Source organism: Nycticebus coucang, chromosome 1 (assembly GCF_027406575.1).
Source record: "Nycticebus coucang isolate mNycCou1 chromosome 1, mNycCou1.pri, whole genome shotgun sequence".
NCBI classification, from domain to species: domain Eukaryota; kingdom Metazoa; phylum Chordata; class Mammalia; order Primates; family Lorisidae; genus Nycticebus; species Nycticebus coucang.
In genome coordinates this window covers 119,520,843-119,536,632 of record NC_069780.1, presented here as the reverse complement: position 1 = coordinate 119,536,632, position 15,790 = coordinate 119,520,843, and the positions used below count along the sequence as shown (strand labels likewise).

At 38.8% G+C, this 15,790-nt stretch overlaps 1 protein-coding gene across 21 annotated transcripts in view; it reads right to left on the bottom strand.

The window, feature by feature from the left end:
- MEF2C (myocyte enhancer factor 2C) overlaps positions 1-15,790 on the bottom strand; it is a 172,302-nt gene that overhangs the window by 18,929 nt on the left and 137,583 nt on the right. For all 21 annotated transcript variants that reach the window (XM_053586873.1, XM_053586798.1, XM_053586760.1 and 18 more), the window contains 2 exons: positions 13,069-13,255; positions 10,957-11,004 (listed from right to left, as the gene is read on the bottom strand). In XM_053586873.1, the coding sequence (XP_053442848.1) occupies positions 10,957-11,004; positions 13,069-13,255 (235 nt within the window). The remainder of the gene's footprint in view (positions 1-10,956; positions 11,005-13,068; positions 13,256-15,790) is intronic.

Genomic DNA, 15,790 nt, shown 5'->3' with positions numbered 1-15,790 from the left:
GATCATTTGTTGCCATAGGCTGTCTCTCCATTAAGATAAATTTCAACAATAATTTACTCATAAAGAACTTTTCACCAAAAGATGGGCCACATGATATCCTAGGAAGAAGAATGGTGGGAGTGTGGCAATTTAGAGTGAATAGAATTTAACAGATGGGTCAGAAAGAGACTTCTCAGAAGGAGAAGAGTTGTGGCTGTGTTTGAGGAGGAGGGAGCGTATCAATGAAGATCAAACACTGGGCCTTGTAGAGTGTGCAGTTTTCAACAGTTAGAAAAGTAGGGTTGGCTAACACGTACCCTTCAGTCATGTTAACTTTATACTGTAGAACTTTTACCAAACTTTAGAAAATGGACAAAGTTAGCTTCTGAGTGGTTAGCTTTCTTAACGCTGTGGGCTAGAAAAATGACCATAGGAGCAGTGGAGGGATTAAAGGGGGTTAGGCTGATGCTGAAGACCCCTGAGAGAAGGTCTGAATGGGGCAGCAGCGATGAAGAGCTTTACAAGGCAGTCAGGAGTTGAGGACAAAGGAGGTTAAAACAGATAAATCCAGGTTCTAATCATGGTCTCCATTCGAGTTCCTTCAGCACCACTGAGCCTTAGTTTTCTCAATATAAATAATTATTTCCTTAGTATTAGAGAAGCATATAAGTAATCTGGATCAGAGACTCTCAGATACTCATCTGAGGCAGCCACTGACAACACGACCACGCAAAATTATTAATAACAGCACATACATTGCACAATGTGATTACTAGTGATATTCAAATCATTAAAAAGAGTTCCAGGCTTGGTGCCTGTAGCTCAGTGGTTAGGGCGTCGGCCATGTACACTGGGGCTGGTGGGTTTGAACCCGGCCCGGGCCTGCTAAACAACAATAACAACAATAACAAAATAGCAGGGCGTCATGGCATGCGCCTGTAGTCCCACCTACTTGGGAGGCTGAGGCAAGAGACTCGCTTAAGCCCAAGAGTTTAAGATTACTGTGAGCTGTGATGCCACAGCACTCTACTGAGGGTGACATATTAAGACTGTCTAAAAAAAAAAAAAAAATGAAGAGTTCCAGGCACGTAGCAACTGTTAATATATGTGTTTCATATGACACACGGATATAAAATGCCTTTAATCCTCACAAGGACAACCCTGTGAAGTATTTGTAGTACCCCCATAATGAGAAAACGGAAGAACAAAGGGGTCCAGTGACTTGCTCAATGTCAAACACGTGCCAACTGGTGGCCATAATTTGAACCCAAGCAGTATATCCAGAGTTTGTGATCTGAAGTACGACACTACACTGCTCTTTGAAGATCAGTCTCGTTCTGGGATTTTGAAAGCCCTTCTATGTCAAGTCTCATTCTAAAATTACAGGGGTACTAAGGAAGAGAGGAGACTCAGGACAGAAAACTCAAAGCTTGTCCTAAGCCAGAGGTGATGTGGAAGTTTGAGGGACACAGTCTATGGTCAGCTTGGGTATCATAAATAGTAGTTCTGGTTCAGAAGACGCCGGACTCACATAAAGAGGCACAGAATGGTGATGTTCCAAACCATATTTCTGGTCTCCTTCTGGACAAATATTTACAAATAGGAAATATTGGGTTTAGCTAAACTGAACACCAGAGCAGCTGTTTAACATTCAGTGTGCTATTTTGAGTGGATGATTAAATATGCTTTTAAAAGTAGATTTTGTAATATTTTAGTCAATAAGCTTCTCCCTTGTAATGGTCTCAGAGGGTAAGGATGAATAAATAAATTGAGACCAGCTTCTGTCAGAACCATTCAACATGAGAGCAAATGTCTAGCATTTTATGGTATTCTCTCTTAGTTGTTATCTGGAAAACAACTTCTGAGATATAGAAGTAGAAAACAAGGTTTTGTTTAGGTGATTTTGCTATCTGTATCTGATTTGGGGAATCTGGAGCAAACTGCAATAGGAAAGCATTCAGCTGAGCATATAGCAGTGCCTTTGACCTACTGATTTCCTGCTTTTACTTCAATGAAACGTTTTACCCACTTTCGTTTTTATTAGAATAAATTTGAAAATATTTTCAGTATACTGTCTTGTTATACAGGTGATGTCACAAATATAATAATACTGCCATCAATTAATTTTAGACTTGACTTTTGAAAGTGTTAACATTGGAAGTTTCCAATTTCAGCTGTTTTTTTCTTTCTGTTTTTTTTTTTTTGCAGTTTTTGGCCAGGGCTGGGTTTGAACTCACCACCTCCAGCATATAGGGCCGGCGCCCTACTCCTTTGAGCCACAGGCACCTCCCCCCAGGCTGTTTTTTTTTTTTTTTTAAATCCCAAATGAAAATATATCTTTTCACAGAAAATTACTTGAAATTGTATACGTAAAGTTGCTCATCTAACCCTCTACTGAAAGTGACACTCATAAAAAATTTTAGTGGAAAAATATGAACATGTAGACTGCAGTTCTGTACTCACTCTGCCTTGAATGCCTGAAACCCTTTGCGAAGCCCTAGGAACTATAAGTTATTCAGCTGTTGTGAATGACAGTAATTTTTCTTTTCTTTTTTTGAGGGGAAAAAGATCTTTTCCACAGAATGGCATTAAGAGAAAAGGCAACCACAAAATATTTGGGGGATCAGAAATCTGGGAATGATGAAAGTTTCATTACGCCTAACATAGAATGGGACACAAACCAGATTTCTGATTCTTATCTTGCTAAGGAATCTTGATTGCAGATTTTTACACGCAAAATCAAATCTCCACTCTTTCTGGGGGTTTCTTAGGGAAATTATATAAGAATGCATAATGTCAGACCATGAAGAAACTCCTGTGAAATCTTAGCATCTTCTGTGGTATATTCTTAGAAAAATACCCAAGAATATACCAAAGCCCAGACTATTCTTGGCTGTACCAACCAGTGCAGGGGCAGCAGACATTCTAAAAAGAGACCTGTGTCTTCTGCCTGACCCTGTCCTCTGAGGCCGGACCAGAACTTCAGGGATTTCATATCCAGCTTGCTTGTCCTCGACATTTCTTGAACTATACTTTGTTTTGTGATCTTTTGTGAAATTAACAGTCTAGCTGCTAACTGGATACTGAACTTTGAACACACAGCACATGCTATAAGCTCTGGGTCGTGAGGCAGAAGTAAAGAATTTTTACTTATGACTGAGTTGTTTTTCCAAACAGTGAGAGTCCTCTGTGATGGCAAACCACTCTCTCATTTGTCCTCGTGGTAATGCGGTCAGATCTTATCATCCCATCTTTTGACAGAAGAGGAAACTGAGGCTTAGGGAGTTTCTGTGACTAGGCTGAGCTCACCCTGTCAGCAAGTGGGAGAGCTTTGATTTGAATCCAAAATGTGGACTGCCTCCACTACAGTATTACAAAAGCCAGATGTCTGAGACTCAGCGTGTATCCTTGCCTTTGCAAATAAGGAAGAAATTGACAGTCTGGTGTTTCCAGTGCAAAAAGGCACTCAAAATATCATTCCGCTTTTGATACTGATTTACAGAAGGGACAGTTTTTAATCACATCATAAAGATGATATTGAACCATGCTATCTTACAAAAATCCCACTTAACTCTGAATGACAGATTTATGACTCATTTAATTGTTCACTTCCTGAGATTTTGGGGCTGTCTGCAAAAAATGAGGAGGTGTCTTCATTATTGACACAATCGCTCATTCTTCTAGTCATTTTTATAAACAAAAATATTGAGACAGTATAAATTAGAGAGAATGTGATGGAAGAGAGAAAGAATAATTACTTGTGGTTTTAACATTTACACAAGTGCTGTGAACACATCAGAAGTTCACCGTGTTCCAAGTAAGATGTGCTACCCGCCCTGTACCTCCCTGCCTCAGCTTTAGTAACCTCTCCATTGTACTCCTCCCCCTGAGGTTGGGAGGCCCTCACTGGACATCTCCCTGAAGCCTGACAGCCTGCCATTCATCCTGTGCACATTTAACAAACATCACTAAAACTGCCTAAAACTCAATGTACATTTTTTGTCTAGAAAATCAAGGGTACAGATAATTTATAATACCAATGATAGCTCATGTTTATTAACAAGCACTTAGTCGGGAGCAGAAACTATGCTAGAAACTTTGCACCATTTATTTCACTTACTGTCTCACAACAATCCTGCAAATTGGGAATTCACAGACTCGTCAAGGGCAATGATGCCATCCCTAAAATAACTGTATAGCGTGTACTTTCCTTGATTATGGATATTACTATTCTGGATATCTGCCTCTGGATTATTTTCCCAAATTACTGTTTGAGGAACAATTTGGCTCCATGGTTTCATGGTCGTCACTGAGTTGCTTAATATTAGAGCCCTAACTAAAGATTCCCTTTTCATGACTGTTATGTAAGTTAATGTCATGATGTTTGCCTGTGTAAATTGGCTACAGCTTTACGTCTGCTGTTACTGCTATAATAATCTATGTTTCTCCCTTATACTTCAAATACAAAGCAATCAGTTCTTTGCCGCAACTGGAGGTTGAAAAAATCATGACGGGAATGCAGAGTGTCTAGCAAAACAGTTAACATTTAAATACAGAGTTCAGCTAAAACAATTGAAACGGAGTAATAGTAAATAAACCCAATGAATCCTTAGCACCCTATGGACACATCTGTAGATTATATGTTGAAACTATTTATTCAAGTTTTTGGTACAATACAGTTAGTTTCCTTTAGTTTAATGTAGCCAATAATCTTTCAAATATGAGACTGTATGAAATTCAACTGAAATGTACTATTTAAGTCTACTACAAATTGAAGTGATTGGCAAAGGTTTGTCTAAAAACAGCAAGTTTTACTCTTGGCTGACAGACAGCCTTGAAGCCCTGAGTGAGAAAAGTCCCTGGTAAGTATAAAACTGATTTCCAAAAGGGGGGTTTTTTAACCACATCCCTCTATCGGCATATGTAGTCCACTGACGCACAATGTCACATCACCGATGATTATGAAAAAAGCTTTCCTTTCCTTGTTATCTCCAAATAAAACCTTCTGGTGATGCCCAAAATAGGGAAGAGAGAACCCAATAACATAGCAGGAAAAAAGACTCCTGTGAGAGAAAAAGACAAATTTTGAGCCAAACTAGTATTTTAGTGAAACTAAATTTTGAGTGAAAATATTAACTGCTGGAATTTAATATTAGGAATAGCTGAAGTTTTATTATGAATCACACTCCTAAGTCAATGGGTTATGAGAAAAGAGACTGGTTTTCACCCTGCTTTACCGAATATACTAGAAGCATGGGGGATAAAAAGGATACAGTTTACGAGCTCAGAAATCACAATAAATAAAGGGTCTGAAGTCTGCTGAAACACTCGCTTGGTAGTTATACTTTACATTTTTCTTTTTCCCTCTGGAAATCAAGCTCCTTTAAGCATTAAGGCAGACTTTACATCCTGATTTAACCTGTAACATTTTTCATTTGTCTTCTCTTCGGCCCAGCTGTCTTGCTACTTTGCCATCAGCCTCCAGAGAGTGTGCCAGGGTCCTGATTTATCTATAATTTGCCGAGTTCTGTACACGGGGCGTGGGCACTGATTCTCTCGACAGGGGCTACTTATCTCACGTTGTAGATCAACCAGTTAGAGGACTAAGTATATTTGTCCCTAAATAAATCTTGACAACCTCAGTTTGAGTTAAAAATATCATCATTACTTAATTTCATAGATGATGATAATAATAAGGTAATGTTGTTGGATCTAATGTGTTGAGTGAACTCCCAAGGTAAAATTCAGACTTTTTTTCAAACTACCAGAATAATACTTTCAAAACAAAATTCAACTATTGACCTAGATTTTTTTCATTTTCTGCCTAATAATATTTTATAAAGGTAACGTAAAATTATATCTTTATATTAATAATTAGTTTTGTTTTTGAGAGTGATTAGGTGAGGTACCTTTTTCCCTTTCTTGAATATTGCGCTCTGTATTTATGTTAGGCAACAACAACAAAACAATGAAAGTTGTTGAAGCCAGTTTTTTTAGACTAAATTTTAAACTGCTTTATGGATATTTTAAATCATCGAGTAAGAATTGCAGAGAAGTCTTTTGCTGTTAAGGAAGTCAGCCAAGAAATTTTTGAGAAATATTGAAAAACAATGGTACAGAAAAATGAAGCACTGTGTTATCTTTCCTCTTCCCACCTAGTTCTATTTTGTAATATGCTGATTTTTTCTTTTTCAGTGCTAAATTACAAAAAATATGTAACTGAAGTTTTATGAGATCATACAACACTATGTGTAAATGAATTGTAAAGATTTTGTGTTTTAACCCCAAGGATAGTACTAAGTTTAAAGATGCTAAGTGATGACCCAGCCTTGCGAGCTGGAGCCTCTCCAGAGTGTGCAAAGCAAGGCCCCCACTCACCACTCAGTATTCACCCTCAGCAGTACACTGTCACCATCCAGTTCTCATGTATTTAGCTGACAGAAATTAAGCATTCCAGAAGTGACAATGCTTGACAACCAAATGCATAAAATAGTAAACAATTACCAATCAAAATAAGGACACAGCTGTTAGTTTCTTTTTATATAAAATTATATCTAATTTACAATAAATGCCAATTAAAATTATTAACCAATATACATAAATCTCCTTGCCTTTTTGTCAAATAGCTATGTGGACTGTAAAATTCTCTTAAATTTTCAAAGGGATTCCTAAAGACTTTTCTTTTTTTCCCTCTCTCTTTCTTCTTTTTTTTTTTTTTGATCTCAATCATAAATCAGTAAATCCTGGAGCATACTGGTCCTTTCTACCCAATAAAAGGCAACCATGTTATCAAAGTGAAAACCTTCTAGGACAGTGAATAATCCAGTACAGTGCTCTACTGGGCTAATAATGATCATTTCCATTAAATGTAATGATTACAAAAACTCAGCTGAACTTGATCTTGCAATCATCAATATCCACTCAGAGCAGCATGTAAAAGGCTTTGATGTACAGAGGCATGGCAAAAAGTCATTCTAAAAGCAGTGACTTTCCATTTTGGTTGTTGAGAGGGAAGAACTCAGGAGTGGATGAGTAACTGTCAACTGAAACCTAGAAACACCACTATTACTAAAGTGTTTAATGACTTGCTATAAATTTCTCTTACCCTGAGAGTACCATGGCATCCTGTTACTTTTTTTTTTATTACCTTTTGCCTTCATCTGTAAAAGTTATTTCAATTTAAGTGATGACAAAAGGCTCATTGCTTTAAGAGGTCAACCCACATTTCATTTACTGCTGAATGTCAGCTCTTTAGGTTTTCCTTTAAGAATATTAGGGAAGTTAGTAAAACTTTGCTTTATTGGTCAAAGGTACTCAGCTATTTAACCAAATAGTTAATTAGACATTATTTTTGTGAATTCCACATCAAGGGTATTATATCTTTTTGAAATTAAAAATGACACAGCTTTGAAATATTATTCCTGCTTTACAAAGATTTTAAAATTTATTAAAACTTTATGTCTAGATCAACTTCTCTGTTCTTCAACTAACAAACATTTGCTGAATATGTGCTGTGTGCTCACTCTGACATGCTAAGCTGGGAATGCAAATTGAGTCAGATACAGTTTGTCCCTGGAGAGCTGAATGCCCAGACACCGCAGTCACAGTGCAGTGAGATGTGCAAACTCAGGCAGAGAGGGTTATGAAAGAGTCAGGAGAGGGTTTCCTGAGTGGCTGATCTAAATTCAGAGGGATGATCAGGAGTGCTCAGTGGCACAAAGAGGGGAAGTGCTAGGAATGCAGAGGTAAAGGTGACTTGCCTTGACATTGTTTGGAAAGTGGGAGTGTAGTGTAGTAGACACGGAGAGCGTAGCACACACTCTGACGCCACACTGCTTGCTTCTACTTTGGGTGATGACTTAACTTCCTTGTGCCTCAGTTTTTCCTATCTACAGAATGGGTATGATCTGAATAGCTACTTTGTAGGACTGTTATGAGAATGAGTGAGTTCCTTTCTATAAAGCATATAGTAAGAACAATTTAAATGTTTGCTGTCAGTGGAGGTGGAGAGCAGGTTCTTTCTGGCAGTGGCAGAAGGGAAGAAGGTTAAGGCTGCAAAGTAGGGAAAAACCAGAGATAAGAGCCTCACAGTAATTCTCAAAGAGTTGGGAAACCACGGTTTGGCTGTATTTGCAGAATGTGAATGATGCCCTACAATTGAGAAAGACCTGAGTCCTGGGGAGATTGGAAGTGGATGCAACTGGAAGCAGGGAGATAAATTAAGAACCCCTAGAAACAGTTCTGGAGCGTTTGTATGAGTCTGAACTAGAACAGTGGGTTGAAAGTGACGAGAGAAGGGCAGATCTGGGAAACCCTGTGGAGGCAGAGCTGGTGAAGACTTGGTGACCCACTAAATGGTGAGATGAGGGAGAGGGATGGCTCAGGGACCAGGCAGGAGCGAGACTTTACCATCAAGCTGAGCTGAATGCTTACCTTTTTGGTCTATTGGTTTTTACAGGCATGCAACCAATCAAATTTACTTCCTTTCCTCACAAGACAGTCAGTCCCCCCTTCTAACAAGTCAAAAATAACTGGATTTTAAAAAAAACTACAAAGGCTAAAAAGGACTTAACCTGATTGCAATCTTGCCACTTGGCATCAGGGTTTCTACCTTTATCTGAGATCTTGAATTTCAACAAGATTCAAAATTTGGAAGGTATCTTTTGGCCATTTTGCTTTAGTTTTCTTTTCTGAAATGCAGAGACATTCTGGCTGGCCTGTTTTCCCCCTGGTGTTAGGTGATTCTCTGAGATCAGCACAGGTATACTCAGTTTTGACATATGATACAGGCCAGGTAAGACAGAAGGGGAAGACAGCTGAGTTGACGGGCAGGACATGACAGCTGAGCTCAGGACCAAGTGACATCTACAACAGGTGTTCCTTGGGACAAGAGTTAGAGAGGGCTTCCTCTATTTTTAAAAAATGGGTAAGCAACTCTTTCACAACCATATACAAAAGCTGTGAAGACTACATGCTCCTGGCTGCAAGATACAATCAAGGTACAATATTTCTTACCGTCAGGGTGGACCAACTGAGTGCCTTTCTTTTTGTTTCCTTCTATTTTTGAGTTAGAAGATTCTCATGACTTTGGCAAAGGTCCTGAGATACGAGGATGAAGTTGCTAAGCTCTCTAAGATTTTGTTAGTTCAGTGATGCTATCGTCTATATATAGTAAATGTTTATGCATACAAGATTGAGAGTCTTCTCTATTCCTGGACGACCATTACAACTCAGCAGGATTGTAGAGCATTCTAGCCGTTAAGCAGTAATAAGAAGCCACTTCCACCCAGGTTTTCCTCCTCTTATTTTTTTAAACTACATTTAATGACTTTAGAACCACTACTAAATGTACTCTAATAGCAAGCAAACTGGTGCAGTGAGATATTGGATAAAACATCATCACATCTTGGTCTTATGTCACGGTCTTTGTGAACACCGATTCTTAGTCCCCACCACTCTCTCTAACCATAGTGTTTGGCAGAGACTTGAATCCAAGAAACTCTGGTCTGGATTTGATCTGGTTGCCTAATTCTGAGGCTACAGACCACAAAGTGGTTTTCTTTTTTTTTTCTGAGGGAAAAAAAATGAGCCTTTCATTTCAGTTTCCAGAAAAATACTACTTTGAGTTTACTTACTAATTAGACTCTACCTCATTTTCAAAAGATACATAAAATAGAAGCCAGTACTATTCACCCTGTGTGTTGATTCAATGGGCAGTTCTAAGACTTTTCTTCATTACTCATTGAATTAGTGAAGTGCCAACATCAGAAGCTAGAAACACTAACCCCAAATGGATGTATTTCTAAAACTGTTTTTATACCAATTTTCTTTATCTTTTTTTCGTACAATTAGAAGGCTATCATATTTGACTGTGGCAAAACATTTTAATTAGGCTATCCAAGGATATTTCAATAAACTTGAATTTTTTTGACATTTCAAACATAACCTCCTGTCACTCAAGCTCGCCTCCTGTTTTGAAGCATAGCCTGTTCCAGCTGCAGAAATTACCATAGTTACTTGTTATGCCAATAGTGAACTGCAATGGCATTTAAAAGTATTGTGCTGTCTTGCCTCTGCATTAAAAATGACATAAATATCTTAATAATCACAATATTATGAATTAATATGGAACTCAGAAATGTGACTAGGAGACAGTTGGTCACAGCGTAAGAGTTGAGATGTATTAAGGGTCTTTGGGGGGGGTTCATTGTGTTCTCTAAGAACTCATTTTAATGCTGAATATGGTCTTGTTTTAGTAACCCTTGATTGTAATCTTGATCTCTCCTTTTCTTTACATACTCTCCTTCAGAAATGTGCAGGAATTCAGTACATCTTTGGGTTTCACATTTAACGACACATAATTAATAAAAACAGTATCTGAAGTACTCTTGTGTCCAGGGATAGTATCTAGGATTATGTTGAGCTAATCTAAGCCCTCAATTCTCTGCTGACCAGAGAAGTTTTATTTAAGGAAGGTTCTAGGATTTTTATTTTTATTTTTTTTTGAGACAAGAGTTTCACTCTGTTGCCTTCGGAAGAGTGCTGTAGTGTCACAGCTCAAAGCAACCTAACTCTTAAGCTCAAGCTATTCTCTTGCCTCAGCCTCCTCAGCTGAGACTACAAGTGCCTGCCACAACACCTGGCTAGTTATAGAGACGGGTCTTGCTCTGGCTCAGGCTGGTCTGGACTCCTGACCTCCGGCAATCCACCCGCCTTGGCCTCCCAGAGTGCTGGAGGTTACAGGTGTGAGCCACGGCGCCCGGCTTTAAGGAAGGTCCTAGTTAACAAATGGGTTTCTTCTAAGTTACTATTTAACCACTCCTGCTTCAGAAAAGTGCTTTAGAAACTCTTGGGGTCATTTTTCCGTGCCTCTCACAGACTTCTCAACTTTTATCTGTTCAGAAGACTTAGTCCTGCAACCCGCCTGTGGGAGCGCTCTGAGCGAGGCTGTGTCCTGAGCACAGAAGCCCAGCTTACCTGCGCTGGTGCCTGCACCGGACGTGAGGTCTCCACCCATCAGACCACCTACGGATTAAAGAGGAAGATCAAAAGGAGAAAGGCTAAAGGCCCTCAGAACAGAACGCTTTACCTTTAGCAACCTCGCTATTTTGTCCTCTCCCAACAGTCATAAACTTGGAAAGTACTACCCAAGTCAGATGGCTGACATTTGTTTTATTGTGACATGCTGTGCTCAAAACGTTAAAAATACATTCAATCCCTGACATTTGGCAGCATCTTTTTTTCTAAGAAAGATTACATTTTAAAAATCCAGTCTTTGAATGGTCTCTGCATTTGTATTATTTCCAAGTCTAGGTTTTTCCTAAGCAGATGTTTTATAGAAAGTAAAAAAAAAAAAAAATAAGGTCTACTGTGTGTTCAGTTAATCACACATTTGATGCTTAGTTCTTTGTAAATAGTGTATTTCATACTATTAATTTTGTGCAATGTGCATTGTCCAGAATTTTGATCATTTCATGAATCTTCCTACGTTTACTGCTCAAATCTTACTCACTGACACAACAAAATAAATTTTCACTGGCCTCAAATTTAGAAGCGTATTCATATTCATTACTTTCTTAAGAAAGTATGTAAAAACTTGGCAATGTTTATTTATGGGAGCTGAGATTCTTCAATATGATATTGAATATAATAATTACTTTCAGTCTTTAAGAAATCAGATTTGGCCGAAAGAATAATAGTTAAGAATATCGTCTAGATTTTCTAATTGCTTCTAAGTGATACTCTGTAATTACTAGTTAGTTTAGGTTTTGGAATTAAAAGAGAATGTTCATTACATTTTAAGTGAATGTTTATTATTTCCAATCAAATAGTATTTTAGAAATAAAGTATCAGAATTTTAAAAAATTAGCATGAGTTTATCAAATAGGACGCTCAACTGTATTTGAGTAAGATCTCAAAGGAATACAGATGGTGACTGAAAATTCATATAAAAAATGTCAAATGTGGTCAAAAGCCAAGAGGATGGTACAATTAAGCCCCTTGTACACATTCCCAGACTCAAGGCTTATCAAGATTTTTTTATTTGACTGATTTTAATTATATTTTCTTTAGGAAGTTTCTGTAATAAAAAAATCAATACATACTTAGTTCTAATTTTAGTAAGGCAGATTTGCCATTATTTTAAAGGAAAAATCTGTTCATGAGAAATTTTAATACGGTTTATGTGTGCTAAAATATATTAAAAACTTCCTGTGGAGAACTTCCTTAAAAATAAAATGTAAATATATAACTGTTTGCTGTGTGTGATTTAGCAATACAATTATTTTTGAAACTGCTTTTGGAAATACAAAATAATGGTTTAGTTATATTCAATACCCACTGACTTAGTTCCTACTGTGAGCCTGGCAAATCAAGAGAATGTTCTTCCCTTCAAGCATCTTTAGACCCAGTGGAGAAATAGCTACATATTACATACAGTTCATCAGAATGTATTTTGCTCGATTTAAGTACTAAGAATGGTTGAGCTTTTTCTGAGCAAGAATTTCTTCTCTCAGGCACTGTGAATTGAACAACAGTAAGGATCTTTCCGAAGCATAAAGACAAATTTTTGGCAGGTGCACGTGTGTTTACGACGTGTTCTTTATTTCTGACTCAGCTTTGTTTTTATTTCATAGGTTTTGTAAATGACACTATCTTATCGTATTTCCCTTCTGCCTTCGTGGAATAAGTTACTACATAAACAAACAAATAAAGAGTGAACAAAGTATTCAATAACTAGATGGGATAAATGCTATCCGAGAACACAGGGAAAGGCTTCACAGAAGAGGCGATACCTCCCTACAAGGAAGAGGGAAAATAGGATTTTGGGCATGGGAGAGCAGAAGTCAGGGTATGGAGACAGGATATTTGACATCCTGTTTGAGAGTATGTGGTTGAAAGACAGCCACAGGAGGAGATAAGTGGTAGATTGTAAAGATACATTGCAGACCATGAAAGATTTTGTAAGATATACTTAAGTTTAGGCTTCATCACGTCAAAGACCTAGCAGGAGGTTGAAACATCTTGGGGATAAAATAGCCTTGGTTCCTTGCAATGACCAGTTAACGTGACAACTCCATGCAGACGTACCTGTGTTACCTGCACTTGGAGGTCGATGTGTTACACCAGGAGACATGCTATTCCTCTGCAGAGAAGGGTGGGCCAGTGGCAAAAGGTTGGGGTTTCCCAGTGAGCTGACAGGGTTGCTGTATACCAAGCTGTTGTGGCTGGACACTGGGATGGAGACCGGCATCTCAAAGTTGGGAGGTGGAACAGCCTGCAGGAACAGAAACCAAAACAAACCAAAACAAACATGGGTCAAAGCCAGCAACAGTGACAGAAGCTCTCAAGTGCAGACAGCTTTTATTATTGCAAGAAAAATTCCAGATTCCAAACTGCCTGGTGTTCTAGAAGACCATTAAGAAAAGCTCTCAAGATGTTCAGATCATAAATTGATTTCTTTAATGTGCTTAGAGAAGTCTTTCTTCGCGACTATTAAAAAATGTTTCACTTTTATTTAAGACAAAGCCCCGTTTCATTAGACCCCATTGTCTTTGAATTCCATTCTGTTAAGTAATAATTGTTCATTTGTGACATCTGAATGTGGTGCCAGAAATGACTGCAAGATCAAAGGTACATGATTATGATGACTTCACAGAGAAAAAGGAGGATTAAAATGCAAACCAGAGCCTTTGGTTTAATTGCTTATTGAAGCATATTTATGCAGAAGCTTAATGATATAAAATCATCCCTGGGCATGTGAAAAGCACATATACCTTAATTATTATTTTTAAAAATCTCTCTTTTAAAAGTAACTCTAAAGATAATAGGTATTTTTATGATACAGGATTCAACAGAGCATGGATCATCAATAATTCACATTTTAAAGCGATAGTTGAGAAAGTATGTTACGCTTCACATTTTTGGTATATACCGTCACTGACAAATGGCAAGACCTGTATCCCAGTTGAGAGAGTTGGCAAATATTGAGCGAAGCCTCCCGGATGTCTAATTAGAGCAATTCAGGTCTCCATGATTGATTTTTTGGTATTTGGCAATTTAAGTAAAAATCATGTTTATGTTTCTGCTTGCACTAACTAGATGATCACAGCTGTAACTACCCTTCTTTTCTGTCCTTTAAGCATTACAAATAAAAGCACTGTTTGAATATAATGCCAGCATTGGAGCACACAGCATCCTTAATACAAAAAGGAAATACAGGGGGGGGAAACAGAAAGAGGGAAGGAGGGAGGTGGGTGGGGCCTTGGTGTGTGTCACACTTTAGGGGGGCAAGACATGATTGCAAGAGGGACTTTACCTAACAATTGCAATCAGTGTAACCTGGCTTATTGTATCCTCAATGAATCCCCAACAATAAAAAAAAAAGGAAATACAGGAAATAGGATCTGTAGGAGGTGCTTCCTCAGGGCTCTCGGTAAGTCACCACGCAAGTTTAAATGTACATGTGCACGTGGCTTGTTATTTCTTATGTGCCTGTTAACTTATTTTTTTCCTCTAGTAGTAATGTCAACTTTCTGTTCCTATTCTACTGGCTGGCCTGTGTCGCATGTCATATTCTGTGACACTTCTGTGCTCACCTCAGTGAGGATCACAATGTTATTCACTTTTTACTTTTATCCTTTTTTTTTGGAGATAGAGTCTCACCACTTCACCCTCAGTAGAGTGCGGTGGCATCAGAGCTCACAGCAAATCTCAGATCCTTGAGCTCAAGTGACTCTCTTGCCTCAGCCTCCTGAGTAGCTGGGATTACAGGCGCCTGCCACAACACCTGGCTAGTTTTTCTATTTTTAGCAGAGATGGGGTCTCATTCTTGCTCAGGCTGGCCTGACCTCCTGAGCTGCAGCCATCCACCTGCCGTGGTCTCCCAGAGTGCTAAGGGTAAAGGCTCTCTGCGTCACTGTGCCCAGTGCTCCCTTGTCATTTCTTTTTCTTTTCTTCCATGTTCCGGACATGTCGATATTGGCAAGAGCAAAGGTTTCGTAACTCTTCCCTTTTGTATACTTTGATTCTTCATTGTTTTCAAGGGGAAAGAAAAGTCTTCAAATGGTATATTAATATGGTCATTCTGTATAAGACTTCCACTGTTGTAAACAGGGTAACCGAAAACAATTTTTGGATAAACACCACGATATGCTGCAATATAAATGATAAGACATCTAAGAATGAATGTGTACTCAAATTCCCAGGCCCTTTGTAAACAACAAAAAAATTAGAATATGTTGTAAAGGCCCACAGAGTGAATAAAATATTGCAGTTCTTCATTAAAAGGCCACAGAAGAATTTCTCTACCATACCCAAGAAAACCAAGTAAGCCACTGAACCAGGTGTTCTCCGTTTGCCCCAGCTGGATCCCCCCTCCGTCCTCTTCACCTGCTCTGTGCCCAGGAACTGACCCTCCAGACTGTCTCAACCAGGCTCATCAGGCTTCCTGTGCCCTCTGGCTTCGACTGGCCAGGAGTGGAGGCACAGCAGGAGGATGGGGAGTGAGAGGGGAGAGAGGCCAGGGTGCTTTCTATGGTAGCATCCTGCTGGCTGGGGCATGGGCTGGGTGAGGCAGCCTTCCTCCAGTGAAGGCCGTGTGCCTTTTGGGTTCCTGGGCCCTGCAGACTTAAGCCCTGCTGTGCTCTGCTAGCTCCTTCCCCACTTACTGATTCAGGCCTGGAGGTGGTGACAGCTTCTAGGTTGCAAACCCTAATGTCCTTCAGTACATTCTCTTAACTCCACCCATTTGTAAACAGTCCTTTTAATAAACTCTCTTCAATCACCCTTTTAACTTTGCCACCTGTGTCCT